The following is a 16,337-nucleotide window of genomic DNA, read 5'->3' as shown; positions in this document are numbered from 1 at the left end:
TCTTTCTTTGCATGATTTCACTCTTACATGTATGCAGTTTCTGAAGTAAAATAGCTCTCGCATTGTTAGCATTATATAAATATCATATTGATTGTCGTATACGTTGCAAGTTGTGTGACGTATTGGGGGTAGAATTCCGAAAAGTTCAATTTTTGTGAAGTTTATATGAAATAAATCATATATGAACTGCGGTTGTAGATGAAAGTGAAGAATGATCATCGCAGTAAATTTTCCAATTTAAGCAACTGGAAAGAAGAAGCCTGAAAAAAATCAGGGCTTCAACGTGATTCGAACCCGTGACCTCCGCGATACCGGTGCGATGCTCTACCAACTGAGCTATGAAGCCTCACATTGGGAGCGTGGTCAATTTATTGAGTTCATATCTTCCCGTGAGGAGTGAAATGATGTGAAGTTTATATGAAATAAATCCTATATGAACTGCGGTTGTAGATGAAAGTGACGAATGATCATCGCAGTAAATTTTCCAATTTAAGCAATTGGAAAGAAGAAGCCTGAAAAAAATCAGGGCTTCAACGTGATGGTGATGATGGTTTCGCAGAGGGAGCTTTATTTCACCTTATCGCAGCCCCCACCATCAAGTCCGGCCCTCACAAGCTCGGGCCGGTTGAGCCTGGGGGCTGCGAAACGGTGAAATTCAGCTCCCTCTTTGAAATAGTATTTGGTTAATCCCCTATATACTACTTACAACAACGAGGGCCCCACATTAGAAACCAGCGAGCCCGTTGTTATACCGCCCGAGCCGGGATGACTCGAGCACCAAACAAGTGCGGGTGGCTGATGCGGGGCCGGAAAGAAAGCTGCGGAAAGCGTTGTTACCGGGCGTATTACGGGCAGCACAACTACCAGCTGAAAAAAGGAATGAAAATGCCAGAGCCTTGAAAAGTTTGCGGAGTCGGTCTTCTGTGCGACTATCGTCTCTGCAAGCCCTGCGGTAGTAACGCGCTAAAACAACGTCTTATCCGCAAGCGAGAAAAAGCAAAAAAAAAATTTTGAACTTGTTTTGCTCGAGCTGAAAGAAACACATCAGTTAGAGAAATGAAACCTTGGGTTATAACACAAGGAACTATGACTTCTAACAACCAAGAAAGACTGGAAGAAGAACTCGCAAAAATAGACCCCGCGGTATTGCGTTATTTCGATCAACTTCTTGCAGAAAACGCGCCAATGGTAAGAAAGGTTGTCCAGAACGTGCTGGATGAACCAATTTCTCAAGAAACGCAGGCGCATCTGCAAAAGCCACTTCTTCCGAAGCCTTACCAGCCAAGAGCTCCTCCACGCCAAAGAAAGCCGAGAAAAGCGCAAGCGCTTCTGAGGGAGTACGACCCCTTCCCTGCGCGGAAAACCCGAACAGTGACAGACTACCAGAAGGAGATTCTGGATCTGTTCGATGACGCAGAGAAAGAAGCGAAAGAAGAGACGATAGGCCGGCGTTTCATTCGCTGGCGCTTTGTCAAACTCTAGGGAGAAACCTAACACCAGACTTTATGTCGAGGATTCGTGAAAGAGTAAGCACGTCGTTTTATCTGAGGCACGTTTTCGCGTATCAGTTGCGCAACATTGAGGATGGAACTGTGATCGTGTTCTACTCTAACCCCAAGGGCTCACAGTAGTTTGACAAACTGGAAGATGCGGAAAAGTGGCTTACCAAGGAGGAAGAACTGCGTCTCGACAATGAAAAAACCGACAGGCCCAACACGAAGTGGGTGTTCGAAGCCTTTTTCAACGTAGACCTGAAGGTTGTGCTTGATAGGAAGCCGTTGGTGGGAACAGGGCCTTTGCCTGACTGGCTGCGCAACCTTGCCCATAGCCGGGCAATGGTATCTTTGGACGTGTATAACGACAACCTGTGCCTATGGCGGTGCATCGCTGTGCACCGAGGGGCGCGCACAGACCGTTGCACAAAAGAAGCCCGAAGTCTCGCCAAGAGTTTCTACAAACTCAAGACTATTCCAGAAAACTTCGCAAAAACTTCTCTTGATGAGTTGGAAAAGGTCGAAGCCCATCTGAATGAGGGCTTACACGTCGCATCTTGGCTTGGAATTTGTGTCTACGAGCCTGAGCGTCTGGAAAACGGAGAAGTGGTTTGGCACCTCAGAATAAACCCGAACCCCAAACTCAAAAAGATTTTGACGATAGGTGTCTACGAAGGCCATGCTTTCTTGATGAAAGATATCGCAAAGCTGGCAAAAACCTATGCACGCACGCATTGCGGGCTGAGGTTCACACAAGCTTGTCATCTACAACGGCATCACCAAACCTGCAGCGCGGGAAAAACGGTAATCTTTTGCCCGGGGACAAAAGTTGAAGCGCCACAGACAGCTTTGGAGAAAGTGATGTACCCAAAAGGCTAAGAATCGAAACAAGCGATTTTGTGGCTGGAGCGGGAAGCGAAGCGACGGGGGATACACATCCACCACGCGATGTGCGGGCACGGGGGCGAGAGATGGCTTCCTCGAAAAGGCGGGAAAATGAAGTCTTCTCCTGTCGACGGGTACCACCACGAAACGAGGACGGTATTACAATACCACGGCTGCCCCTTCCACGAATGCGCAAAATGGTATCCTAACCGACAGGAGGTCATAACAAACGGTAAAACAGCCGAAAAACTGTACCAAGCCACAGTGAACCGTACCGCATTTCTGCGAAAGAGAGGCTACAAAGTAATCGAGGCCTGGTCTTGCGAAGTTGGGTCTCTTAAGGAGGAACTCCCGAGGAAGCAAACTAAAACTTACCAGCACGCGATCTTGTACGATTTCGAGGCGTATGGCGAGAAAAACTATAGGAAAGAGCCAACAGGGGCGTTAACGATAGAAAACGCGCACGTGCCGATCTCCGTGAGCGTCGGGGACACTCTTGAAAGAGAGCCCACCCACATCTGCGAAAGAAACCCCGTGGAGCTGGTCCGCAAGTTCCTGAAAGAGCTGGAGAGACGCGAGAAAAACATCCAGGACCAGGTGAGAGCGGAGTTTGTGCCAGAAGACTTGCACCTGCTGACAAAAGACCAGCAGCAAAAAATTAATGAATGGTGCAACCAGGTCCCTGTCGTGGGCTTCAACTCAGGCTCGTACGACCTGAATCTGATCAAAAACCACTTCGCCAGCACTCTCGCCGAAGTATCAAAAAAGTCAAAGTGGCCAAGAAGGGGAACAAAACCATGTTCCTGCTCACCTGGGGGGCCCGTTTCCTCGATATCATCAACTATCTGGGCCCGGGAACGAGCTACGCGAAATGGGTGAAAGCCTACGGAAGTGAGTCCGGGAAATCCTGGTTCCCTTACGAATGGTTCGACGCGCCCGAAAAGCTCGATTTCCCTGGGCTCCCAGAATACGAAGCCTGGTATTCGAAGCTGAAGGGCGGAAACGTTCTCAAGCGGAAGAAGTGGGAGGAGTGCAAGCGGCTGTTCAAAGAAAAGGGGATGCGGATCTTCGCAGACTGGCTGCGCTATTACAGCAATCTTGATGTCGCTCCTGGCGTCGAGGCGCTGGAAAAGATGAAAAGCTTCTACACCGAGAGAGGAATCGACATTCTGAAAGACGCGGTGAGCCTGCCAGGGGTGAGTTTGCATTATTTGCTCCGAGGGGCAATCGAGCGCGGCGCTGACCTTTACAGTCCAAGCAAAGAGGCTTACGAAATGCTCAAAGGGGCGGTTATTGGCGGACCGAGCCTGGTTTTCACAAGACGGCACGAGGCCGGTGTCACGAGGATAAGGTCTCATCAGTTCGAAGAACCGCGTCTTTGCAAAAAGATTCTCGGTTTCGACGCCAGCGCTCTCTATCTCTCGACCATGCTCAGAGAAATTCCTTGCGGGAAGGAGAAGGTCGTACACTACGACGATGACCGCCAAGCGGAAGCGGCCGAAGTTCTGATTCGCCGGTTAAAAGCCAGGGAGTGGTTCGGCTTCGCCGAAGTCCGCATAGAGATCCCAGAGCGTTTGCGGCCAATGTTCGAGGAGATGTGCCCTTTCTTTTACAACAAAAGGGTTCCCGCCGAAGCTGTGCCGGAACACATGAAAGAGTACTTGGCGAGAACGGGCAGACAGCGCGGAGACAGGAGAAAGCTTGTAGGCGCTCTGTCCGCAGAACGGATGCTGGTGTACGCCCCTCTGCTGCGGTGGTATGTGAACCATGGGGCGGTTGTCACGAGGGTTTCCAGAACAATCGACTACGAACCGGGCAAGATCTTCACCTGCTTCGTGGAGCAGGTGACGGAGGCGCGCCGGACAGGAGACGTGGACAGAAGCAAGGCGCTGCTCGCCGAAGTGTTCAAACTGCTCGGAAACAGTGCTTACGGGAAACTGATAGAAGCTCTGGAGCGGCAAACGAACGTGATATACACGAAAGACGAGAAGGTTGTCGACAGAGCGCTGCGGAGTGCGTATTTCGAAGACCTCGACGAGATCGGGCAGGCCTACGAGCTGGAAAGCCGCAAGCCCCGGATCACGATAAGGCGGCCGTTCCAGATCGGAATCGCCGTCTACCAGCTGGCGAAGCTGCGGATGCTGGAATTCTACTACGCCTTTCTCGACAAGTACGTCGACAGAAGAGATTTCGAGCTGATCCAGATGGACACGGACAGCAACTACATGGCGATCTCGGGCGAGCGGTTCGAGGACGTCGTCCGGCCAGAGCTGAAGCAAAAATTTGAGGCGGAAAAAAATCAGTGGTTTTCTTGGGACAAGTGGAGCGGCCGCACCCCAGGTCTCTTCAAGCTTGAGTGCGAGGGCAGCCGGACGATGGCGCTCTGCTCGAAGTGTTATTATGTCGACGAAGGAGAGGACGAAAAAAAGAAGTTCAGCACGAAGGGGATGTCAAAGAAGCAGAACGAGATCACGTGGCAGCGGTTCGAGGAAGCTTTGGAAGGCAGTAAGGATATGGCGACCAACAGAGGTTTCAGGATGCGGGACGGGCAGATGGTCACTTACGAGCAGCAGAAGCTGGGGCTGAGTCCTTATAACGAAAAGCGGTGGGTGCTGCCCGACGGGATACACACCGAACCAATCGAATATCACATCTAGTTCACGTCAGCCGGAGGAAGAGTAGTGTTCGGAGGAACAACCAGCAGCTCATCACGCACGAAGCCGCGCTTGGGCCCGTCGCGCAGATAGTAGAGAACGGGTTGATCCGGTTTGGAAAAAGATATTTCAATGCCGAAAACTTTCAAAGACCAGATTGGATCCGTGGTTCTTTTCACACCCCGTTCAAGCTCGCCGGGCTGGTAGAGATAACGAACTTGGACAAGAGAGGGGAGGATTTTTTCGCGTTATCCAAAAGGCCTCGAGTAAGGTGTCGATGGCCGAGCATGAAGAGATTTTTCTTTGATAGCAACGGCGGGTTTCTTGCCGATAAGGCTTGTGACCTCGTTGTTCAAAGCCGAAACAACTTCAGTCTTTTCATCCAGGCAGTGGACCGCTTGCCCTCAGGGAGAAACATTTCCACGGCGTACTGGTGCCCGAACAAGCGCTCCGCCAGGGTGCGGTTGAAACGTTCAACAATGGCCTGGTCGCGGTGAATGTCAACGCGCCCGCGCTGGATATACGTTTTCTGTTTGTCCATCTCTTTTGTGACAGCGACCATGAATTCGCGTCCGGGATCAACCTGCAGCATTTCAGGCCATTCCAGAGGCGAGCGCTTGTAAATCTTATGAAAGGCCAGGGTGACCTCATCAGAATTTTTCGAAGTCAGGGGTTCGGCCTCTTTGAAGCGGCTGGCCACGTCGACAACAGTCAGCCCGTATTTGAAAACTTTGCGCCCACGGGGGAGCTTGTCGTGCGGCAGTAAAAGAAGGTCCACCTGATGGACCTTGTTGGGCGTGGGAACGTCGAATTTCGGTCGAGGAATTCGCTTCGGCGCGGGTAGGAATATCTGCCAGACAGCTTGCCTGATGAGCCACTTTTTTGCGGTTTCTTCAGGTACCTTGGCGGCTTCGGCTAATTTTTTTATCGCGGCGATTCCTTTCCAATAGCCCCCGGGGCCGTAGTAAATCTTCGCGAGTTTGGCGTCCATATAAGTAAGGCGTGAAAAAGTTTAAAGGAACCGGAAGGCTGCGTAGGCCAGAACGAGAGCGCCGGCTCCCACGAACGCGATTTCACCCTTTTTCTGCTGCTCGCTTGACTGATAGAAATGTGAGAACTTGGGCTCCTTGGGGGGGTACCATCTGTTCGTTAGGATGCGCCTGGTGGTAGAGTTTGAAGGCGTAGTCGGTGTTTGTGAAGTTCTGCTTAGCCTGCTCTTTTGTTTGCGCGTTAGTCGCAATCCAGTCAAGAATTTGTGTTCGGTCTAGTGTGTATTTGGCGTAAGCGGCTTGGTACGCCTCGAGAGCTTTGTCGTGGCGCTTTTTTTCTTCAAGCGCGGCTTTACCGCCCCCACCAAGCGCCCTCGCCAGGTAATTGCCACCGATAAAAGCCGTGGCGTTCAACACAACTCTACCAATCATGATCGCGATGCTCGCCATTGTATATGTTGTAAAATCTATTTTTAATTGTTCTCGTATGGCGGGGGCGGGGGTTCGTAGGGAAGAGGTGGAGGACATTTCTGCGGTAATGGAAATTCCTCAGTATCAAGATCCTCAAAATCGGAGTCTTGATCCTCAAAATCGGAGTCTTCATGGGTGCAAATCTCAACCGACCAAACAAAATTTATGGCATCAGCGGTATGACGGGTTATCTTGTATGCAAAAAACAACAGCGCAACCGTTGTGAGGGCTTTGATGGTGAAATAAGAATTCGCCATTGGTATTATTATGAGAATGTTTTTTCAAACGCTGTTGGGGAGGATTTTCTGGTCCTCGAGGTACTTTTTGAGCGCAATGCTGCCAGCCATGACGGCCGTGAACTTCGCGTAATTCATAAAGCTGTTGCTGGGATCAGAAGTGAAATTCTCTTTCACAACCTTTTTTGCGGCCCAGCCGATGCCAGCGGCCAATCCCGTGAGAGTTGCGGCGTCAATGACGGTCTTGACAAGCTTGTTGTCGGACATGGTGCGTTCGATATAAGAAAAGAATGAAAGTTTAAAACAAAATTTATCTGTCTTTCCCGCTTGCTCTTTATTTCGGTTTGGCTGCCTTTCTGGGAATTCCAGGCAAAAACTTTGTTTTGGTGATTCCGCACACAGCACACTTCACTTTTAGCAGTCGCCGGTTGTTTTTTGTAGCAACAATTTTTGCTGTTCCTCGGACGCTCGGCGTCACTCGCCCGTCTTTCACGCAGTAGACCTCCATCTGAGTATAGTTTCACAAGCTTTTCTCCAAACTGTGTTAATTTAATGTGCCTCTCCCGCGGCTTCAACTATCCTTCTTCTTCTATTCTTTTATAAAATTCTTCTTCTTCTGCTATTGTTCTTCTTACTTCTTGTTCTATTTCTCTTCGTCTTTTTCATTCTTCTGCGCCTTTATCAACAAACATTTCTTTGGAAAGCTGCACCACCTTTTTGGCAGCATTTGCGGTCAATTCAAGCCATAATACCATAATTCCGCCAATTCCGGCTGCATGGATGACAGTATGCGCAATGGTTTGGTCCGGCATCGTGGATGTACATTGCACGCAAATGTTCAAAGCATTTTTTAAAATCCTCTTGGCTGTGTCACGCGAGCAGGTTCTGGCTCGACACTCGTGGGCTCAGGCGCGGGCTCCGGCGTTTTGAATTTGTCGAACACGGGCTTGGACCTTGCCATGAGCTCTTCACGTTTGTAATAGATCCCGAGCAGTGAAACGCCAATGCCGCCAATAGCAATCCATTGGTTGGCGCTGAGGCCGACGCTCTTTGGGCTTTCACCTTCTGTTGTCGGGGATGGCTCAGGGGCTGGCTCGGGGGTAGCTGTGGCGGCTTTCGCTTTATTTTCCGCGTGATAAGCCTCGGCCGCTTTCTTCTGTTCTTCCTGGGCCAGCCGCGTTCTTTCGGCAACCATTTTTCCAGCAGCCGCACGCTTTGGATTTTTTACGCGCTGCGTGGTTGCAGTCGAAGTTGTCGCTTGCTGTGTGATATCGGCGGCAGGTGCTGCCTGGGTCTCGACCTGAGGCGCCGTGACGGCAGGTGCGCTCTCGGATTGTTCGGTTGACATTCTGAAGCGAACCGTATTCTAAGCAAATGAAAAAAGTTTAATTGTTTGAACTTGTCAGCAAGACCTCAGCAGTTGTTGATGAATGCTGACCGGTTATTCTGCAGTTGCTGAGCCGGGTACTTCATCAACGCCCTCAGGCGGATAGCCGTGTTCATCGCGAGAAAGGTGGCTCTGCTCCGGCAACTGTGGACTAAAATCAACATGTTTTGTGGTGATGAACACCGCGTTGGCCGCAGCAAGAAACTGGCCGCACTTCAAAGCAAGGTTGCCGGCCAGATTGGAGAGCTCTTTGTTCAAGATGTAGTCGTTTCTGAGCTCTTTTTGATAAGCGTCGATGTCTTTGATTTTGACGGTCATTCCGACCGCCTTGGTTGCAAGAAAAATAAAGCTGTCGATCAGGCTTTCCGTTGTCTTTGAGCCCACGTACGTCTCGGAGCGTTTGGTGAATTTCTCGACCTCTTTGTCGCTCAGGCGCCTCACCTGCTCGTGGGTCAGCTGCACTCCGATGGCCTCTTTGGCTTTGCCTGTGGACACGAGCACGGCCAGCTGCTCGTGAAGAGCAGGAATGTCAGGTCCGGGGGCGGTTGGAACAAGGCCACCTGCGGGACCACTCGACGGCTCGGGCTCGGTTTGAAGAAGGTTCATAACGTCTGCTAACGCGGCGTCTTCTCCAGCCATTGTGCAAGGCTATATACAATTTTCATTTTTTTTATTCAAATAACTTTACCCCGTACGGGTGGCGAAGCGCGAACACAAGATAAGAGAACTTTCGCTCTTTCAGCTTTGAAACCAGACCTTTGTACTCATCCGGGGAGAGCTCGCTGGCGTAATCATCGAAGATGGCTTTCGTGGTCCTGGCCGAGGGGGTGTAAAAGAGGACGATCGCCGCCACGTTCTCCCGGAAGGAAGATGTTATGCCGGTCAAATTTTGGGTCAGCACCCAAACGGTGATGCCCATATGTCGGGCAGAAAAGGCGAGATTCACTAGCTCGCCTGTACGCCCTTTCACATCTTTGGAGGCCGCGCAGTCGTCGAGGATTATGAGCGTGTTGGTGCCCTCAGAAAACCATCTCACGAGCTTCAACCACTTTTCTACGATGTGGTGATCGCAGACTATCACATCCATTCTTGGATCGTTTTCGCCAAGCCGGTGGTAGGTCTTGTTGTGGGTGAACGTCGGGCAGATGAGAAAGATGTAGTCGATCTTGAATCGGAAAGGGCCGTAGAGCTGGTCCACCACGAACCTCGATTTGCCTGAATTAGTCGGACCCACGATGAGAGCGTTGAATGGTATCTTGATCGGGTCCATGTTGATATTCAATACTGCACATCTTCCAGCTGGCTGTTCATAAGGTTTAACTGGGAGTCAGAGATGACGAATACGTGACATTTCACGTCGCCTGAGCCTTCGGTTTTCCATTCAATTTGAAGCTGGACACCGTCCGTACTGTTCACAATGCGCGTGCCGCTGCCGTGCATGTTTTGGTTAACCATGGTGCGCATATCAATCACAAGCCCGAACTTATCACCGGTGTAAAACTTTGTCATATCCATGTGCTCCGTTTTATTTTTTTCTTTCACAAACAGGTTGCGGGCCTCTTCCCACATGTCCTTGCCTTCGATGCCGCCATTGCAAAGCATGTTGGGCGAGCCGTTGACCGTGACGCTGACTTTCGTCAGATTGGAGAAGATGAATTTTTCTGAATCTCTGTTGCCCGCAGTATACAGCTCTACAAACAGGAGGAGGAGGGCCTTCAGTGACCTTCTTTGGGCGTTGACTTTGATGGTGAACTTCGGGTCACTGTCTTTTTTGAAGGGCACCTCTTTGTCATGCATCACGTGGTCGTAAAGAAACTCTTTGCCGCTGGAGTAAACGCTCCGCGCCTCGTCAGCCAGAGTCTTGCTGCGGATCATTTTGCACTCGAGCTGGATGTTGGTCAGCTTGTATTTCAGCTGGGTTGTGTCGGAGCCTTTGACCACGTGTATAGCTTCGGCAAGTTTCACGTCGAACTTGAGGTCGTTGTAAAGGGCCTGGGGGTAGAAAACGCCGTGGTCGGTTAAGACCTGATGGTCAAGCCTGATCCGGTACTTTTTTCCGTATACCTCGTTCAGCTTGTTTTCAGCGTCGACGCCCGAGGTTTTCTTGTCTCCCGCGTCTGAGCGGATCTTGCACAGATCCTCGCTCTGAATCCCTTCGAGAATCCTGTTGTCTCGCTCTTCCTGCGAAAGGAAAAGGTCTTCGAAAGTTTTGTAGATGTCGTACCCAACCGTGTCTTGCAGGGTTCTTCCCGCAAACGACACGACGAGCCTGTCAACGAGCGCCCGCGTGACGTTCTGGACGAGGAAGTTGTTGGCGTGCCCTCCAGAAAGGTCGATGTCAAAGACAAGCGCTAGCGAGCCTGGCACCAGAACCTCGTTCTCGTTTAGCTTGGGCACGTAAACGTACAGCGTATTGCCGGGGTTGGCATCAGAGGTGTTAAAGGTGATTCGTTTGACCGCGTGCTCGGCCTTCATGGCGTGTACGGTCTTTTCGCTGTACGTTGGGCGAAGGCTCTCCGGCACCTCTGACATTGTGTATAAAACACCGACGATTATTTCTAATTTGAAAAATAATAGGCTTGAAATATTACGCTATGGCGGAAGGCCGCGACCAATTTGGTTACAAAGACCCGGCCCTCGACAAGCAGCTCGACAACGACGACGACGAACAAGAGGTTGACACAACCCATCCTTTTAAGCCACGCGAGACGTCCACTCCCTACGAACCTCGCGACCCCTACCACGAGGGTCAACAAACGGAAATGTCTTCTATGCGGCACGAGCAGTCTGGCCTGCCTGACACTTCTTATGCCGAGACATCATTTTTTGGAGAAGATATCCCTTTGCTTGAACCGGATCCGGAACGGGAATTTATCATAGACCGGTTAAAAGGCCAATTTTCCAAATTTAAAGAGAGTAGTTTTGCAATTATGAAAGGCACCAAAGGAAAAACCAAGGGTCAAATTGTTACAGTAGGTACGGGTGGAGGTGAGTACCAGATTATGAAAAAAGACGGGACAGACTTCACGAAAAGTTTTTTTAGAAAGGTTTGAAGACAAACTTGGGCCTAGAACTACAGTTGTCATTGAAGAAGACCGGGATACTATCAGAGAAATGAAACAAATATTGGCAGAAGCTGAAAACCAACTACAACAGGCGGAAACACTATCTTCGCGAAGAGAGGAAGAAAAGAAAGAAGTTGAAGATCTGAGACGTAAAATCGAGCAAACTGATGCTAAGATCGATACCATTCAGGATGAAAAAGGTTCGAACCTTGAAAGTGAAGCAGAGCTGCGTAGGCTCAACGAACTGAAAAAGAACTATCAAACCGATCTTGAAAACAAGAAAAAAGAATTGGATTCGCTTACAAAACAAACAAAAAACAGAGAAAAGGAACAAGCCAAGGTTGACAGACTCAGAGCCAGCCTCGCAGCAAAAGAAAGAGAAACAAACGCCATGGAAGAAAGGCTCAACCAAACAAAACCGTTGGACGACCTGAAAGAGCAGGAAAGCGAGCTGCAGCGCCAAAACGAGGAAGACCAGGCAATCATCCAAGATGAGAATGCCTCGCCCTCCGAAAAAGAAGCCGCAGAAGACAGAGTGGCAGAAAGAAACGAGGAGCTCGCGCGTTTGCAAACTTAGATCGCGGAAAGGGAAAGGGGGCGGCCTCTCTTGGAAAGGGTAAAAGAGATCTTCAAAAAACATGGCGTGACCTTGACCGCTATTCTTATCGCCGCCGGTACCACAATCGGAGCTGTCATCCGGGTCCTCACCAGAGGTTTGAAAGCCACCGGCAAAGCTTTGCGAAATGGCCTAAAAGATATTGCCGCGAAACTTTATTCTCTGCTGCCCGGGATGATTGGCTCGATTGTGAGCTTCCTGTTCAAAGCCGCCGGCCAAGTCGTCGGATTTCTGGCCAAGCATACCTGGCTGCTTATTCTTGCCGCGGTGGCCTTTTTGTTCGAAGAATATTTTAAGAAGCAGCGTTAACTTTACCTCCAAGCCATGAACAGCAACGCCGATAATCCAACTACATCGACAATTATCGCCGTTTTGTTTATTTCATGTTTTGCGCCTGTTGAGTTTCGGACGAAGCTGGTTTCCTGTGGGGTTCCGCCCCACGCCCCGGGTCGAGGGGCTTGCCCCTCCTTGATTCGGCTGTTGCGGCTTTGTGTATCGGGTTGGACGGATGGCTGTTGAGAGGGTTAATTTTTGACGGGCCGCCTGCCATGAGTTTGAGCCCAGCTTTTTTTGTCTCCGGGTTTACGTCGTTGTTGACCCCCAGTTTCATCCCGGAGACCGCCTGTTTCAGCTTGTTGTTGTAACCGATTGTGCTTGCGGTGTTGATTATCATTTGTGCGGGCATGAGCCAAGCCATGGGGGTTACAGCGAGATTCAGCCTCACCTTCGCTTGATCCACCGCGAGCTGGTACCTTTGCACGCTCGCGGCCAGGTCGGGCTGTGTGATCGCGCTTTCCATCAGCACCAGGAACTCGCTCTGGGCTTCTCTTGCTCGGCCACCAGAACCGAGAATGCTACCGCGGACGTTGACTTGCGCCCCCAGGATGCAGTAAACGAAAGCCTCGATTGACTTGTTGATTCGCGCCAAGCCCGCCTGCGTCAAACCTGATGCTGTGTTTCGCGCGAACCAGTCTGATTGGGTATCAGAGGCGGCCCCGGCTCGATGTAATAAATCAGGTCCCCTTTTATAGCTTTCCCGTCTTCATCGCTGAATTTGTTCCATCCCGGGTATTGATAGTCAGTTTTCGACGCGCCGGCGCCGGACACGTAAACATAAACGCTTCCCAGCCCGTGGTTTGGCCCGTACGTGTAGCGGAAATCACTCGACGGATCTATGCCGAACTCGCTGCATAGCCTTTTGTACGAAGCAACGTCATAATTATTATTGTATTGGTTGAAAGGCGGGTCTCCGGGCAAAGCGCTCATGCTCTGAATACCTCCTAGCTGGAACAAAATGCGCCTGACCGTGAAATACACGTGGAATTTGTAGAAAGCTCTTATCTGCGGGGGGAGATTCATCCCGCTGTCATAGATTTCGCGAGAAACTCCACACCCCTGTGTCGCGCAGAAAACCGCGAAGTTAAGCTGTTGCGGCCAATATTTCATGTCGGACCCTCCTAACCAGTGTTTTGATTCGACTGCAGAAGTGTGCCTCAGTTTGGTTCCTTGAAATATTTCTCGGAATTTTGTTGTGAAATATTGGTCAGGCGTGACGTATATTTGGATTGCGTCGTTGAATATTTTCTTCAAGCTTGGCGCTTTGCCGTCGAAAGGTACCGCAGGGATGGCCAATGAAACTTTTGAACCAAGGGGCGACAGCTGGTAAGGAAAACCCCCGCTGTCTCCCAAACCAAGCGCTTCTTTCATTTCGGCGCTCCAATATTTTCTGTCTGAGCCGAAGACGCTTTGAAACGAGTCTTCGCTTTCTTTGAAGAACACCTCCGCGGTCACGTTATTTTTCTCGTCGACGCTTCCTTGCGAAACGAACCGGCTTTTGTCCGCTTTGGGGAAGCGGTTTAAAAAGTTTGTCCACGCCTTTTTCTTCGCCGCCTCCGCTTTTTTTGTAACGCAGGACCATTCCACAAAATGGCCATATTATTTGAACAAAATTTTATTTGTTGAATATAAAAATGGTTGTTCTCACTATTGTCACGCAACAGAACGGAGGGACAATATCTTTTGAAAAATCAATACCGAAAGTGCATTTCATGAAACTCATATCTTGCAGTTTGTACAACAGCTGGGACACTTTGAAAAGGGAAGGTTCAGCCACCTTGGGAGATAAAAACAAAGATAAAGCTTTGTCAGTTAGTAAATTACTCCCAGAGCATTATAGTTTAGAAAGATTGTCAAAAGAAATAGACGGTCTGTTCGCCAAATATCAATATAAAGAGTTGCAAACAGCAATAAACCAACCGGTTGGACAGCTTGTAATCAGAAATTTTGGGGCTGGGGCAAAACCTATTGAAATTGATCACGATTTAACCGATTTGCTTGGTATTGGGCGAAAGTTGTTGCCTGTAACCTTTGTAAAACGGCCTACATATCCCACAACATATTTTATTCATTGTACTTTGATCGACATAGAACGAAATCTGTTCAATGGCAAAAGATCAGATGTCTTAGCCTTGTTTGACGTGAAAGGGAAGCCTTATGAAAAAGTAAGCTACCAGGCATCTCCGCAACAGGTTTTGCGAGACTGTTCTACAGACGAGTTCATAAATAACATCACCATTAGCGTCAAAGATGAAAATGGCGAACTCTTTGATTTCAAGGGCTTCCCTCTTCTTTTTGAATTAGAGTTAAATTAAATTTATATATATATACACAATGTCTTCGGCGAATCTGTTGCCTCCAAGCGCGCCGCCTGACGAGTGTCTCTATCCAGTTGTGGCGGAGCCTACTCAAAATTTCCGCTCGCAGAAGGTCAACGAGATTTCGAACACTTTGGCCGGTGAGGTCCACCACTATCGCCTCGTCGCTAAAAAATACAAACGCGCGAGAAAGCTCGTTAATTGGGGCGCCGCCGGCTCCAGCGTTCTCTCGGCAGCGTTTTCCAGCGCAAGTATTGGCTCCGCTCTGTCTGTGGTTGGCCTGCTGGAAGCTGTTCCTCTTGGCGGCGCTGGTGGATGCTTCGCTCTTGTTTCGTCGGGGCTTATAATCGCCAGCAAAAAGCTCGACTCGAAAATAAAGACGCATCAAGAGATCACCACGCTCGCCGTTGCCAAGCGGGACACCGTCAACAGACTTCTCTCAAACGCTTTGAACAACAACAAGGTGTCTTCTCACGAGTTTGACACCATCCTTTCCGAGTTTCAGCAGTATAACTTTCTGAAAGATCAGGTCCGAGCAAGGATGCTTCGCCAACCATCAACGAGAAAGCTTCCTGATGTTGATGTCAAGAAAATGGAGGAAGACATCCGCGGCAGAGTTGAAGCGGAAATGATAAAAAAAATTACGAACCCTCCTGCTTCGAACTGAGTTTTAGAAACAGACGGTTTCATTTACATGTAATAAGAACATGATTGTCTGCTTCCACTTGGTCGCGTTTCTCGCTCACGAGTATTTCACACCTGAGTGGCAAAAAGAGGCTCGCGATATTACGCGCGAAGTCGTCGCTGCGATGGTTGAGGCGGATGAGGTTTTTTAATAATAACGCTCCCCGCCAAAAAGGAACCACTCGTGCCAATCGTAACCGTTCCATGAACATATTTCCAAAACATTCTTGTAATCGTGGTCGGCTTCTATAAGATGTTTTGGCTCCTTCGGCGGCCTAACCGAGGCATTATGAACAGTTCCCTCATTTTCGAAACAGGGGAAACAGCAACCCTCGAAATAACAGTTCGGATATTCGAAGCAAATTACCATTCGCACAATTTGCTGCTTGAATTCGCATAATGGTAGTTTTAAGATATTCTCGTGGACCCTGCCCCACCCCATTTCCTTTTTTTCCTTTATTTTTATCGCGATGTACTCCTTGAGAATCATCTCACGAAGCTCTGGGGGGAGGTTTTGAATGGCCTCGGAAAGCCAGCAGCTTTCTTTCCGGCCCCGCATCAGCCACCCGCACTTGTTTGGCGCTCGAGTCATCCCGGCTCGGGCGGTATAACAACGGGCTCGCTTGTTTCTAATATGGGGCCCTCGTTGTTGTAAGTAGTATATAGGACACCACAGAAATACGTTTTTTGACGTCACAGTAACTGGTCAGTGGTCATCACCATCGGGCTATGCTGTCCTTCGATCAAGCAGTTTTCTGAGGTCGGTACTTTGCTTCGTTTTAAGGTCGAAAATATCCCTGATACTTCTCGTTATTGGTGAGTTTGATGTCCTGAAATGGGTTTTTAATACTCAAACAATGTTCGTAAAGAATAGCGGTCCAGGGGAGTCATTTTGTGTGGAGTAATGTGTAGTTTGCTGACTCGAGCCAGCTTGAGCGGACGAAGCGTGGATCGTGTTGCTTCAGCCGCCCTCGCCTCAGAATTGTCAAAATCAACGATGGGTATCCAGCAAAAGAGAAGATTGGTCCTGTATGCAGCTTTTGCAAGGAGTTTGAAGACTGGTTGGATTTAAAGTGTAATTTGCACGAAATGGTTAAGGTACATGTAAGTCGCGACTGTTTTATTCACACTCACTTTGCGCCGACATGTGGTGCTTGTTCATTGAGATTATATTTCGCAACGCGTCAAAGAAACTTTGATAAG

The 16,337-nt window shown here is 49.5% G+C and overlaps 5 protein-coding genes across 5 annotated transcripts in view; 2 read left to right on the top strand and 3 right to left on the bottom strand.

Annotated features, from left to right (window-relative positions):
* Window positions 1-16,337, top strand: part of LOC145495529 (solute carrier family 25 member 32-like) — a 240,583-nt gene that overhangs the window by 51,474 nt on the left and 172,772 nt on the right. The window lies entirely within an intron of this gene.
* Window positions 1-16,337, bottom strand: part of LOC145495627 (uromodulin-like) — a 176,107-nt gene that overhangs the window by 18,080 nt on the left and 141,690 nt on the right. The window lies entirely within an intron of this gene.
* Window positions 1-16,337, bottom strand: part of LOC145495492 (uncharacterized) — a 46,542-nt gene that overhangs the window by 3,093 nt on the left and 27,112 nt on the right. The gene's annotated exons all lie outside the window — the stretch shown is intronic.
* On the bottom strand, window positions 9,392-10,647 carry LOC145495503 (uncharacterized). Its single transcript, XM_081475137.1, has one exon. It carries the CDS (start codon window positions 10,645-10,647, stop codon window positions 9,394-9,396), a length of 1,254 nt encoding a protein of 417 aa, XP_081331263.1. The 3' UTR covers window positions 9,392-9,393.
* On the top strand, window positions 11,230-11,757 carry LOC145495561 (uncharacterized). The gene has a single exon (XM_081475201.1). It carries the CDS (start codon window positions 11,230-11,232, stop codon window positions 11,755-11,757), a length of 528 nt encoding a protein of 175 aa, XP_081331327.1.

The sequence above is a fragment of the Orbicella franksi genome, chromosome 8 (genome assembly GCF_964199315.1).
Source record: "Orbicella franksi chromosome 8, jaOrbFran1.1, whole genome shotgun sequence".
In the NCBI taxonomy this organism is placed as follows: domain Eukaryota; kingdom Metazoa; phylum Cnidaria; class Anthozoa; order Scleractinia; family Merulinidae; genus Orbicella; species Orbicella franksi.
The sequence above is the reverse complement of the archived record's forward strand: the minus strand, read 5'-3'. Positions and strand labels throughout refer to the sequence as shown.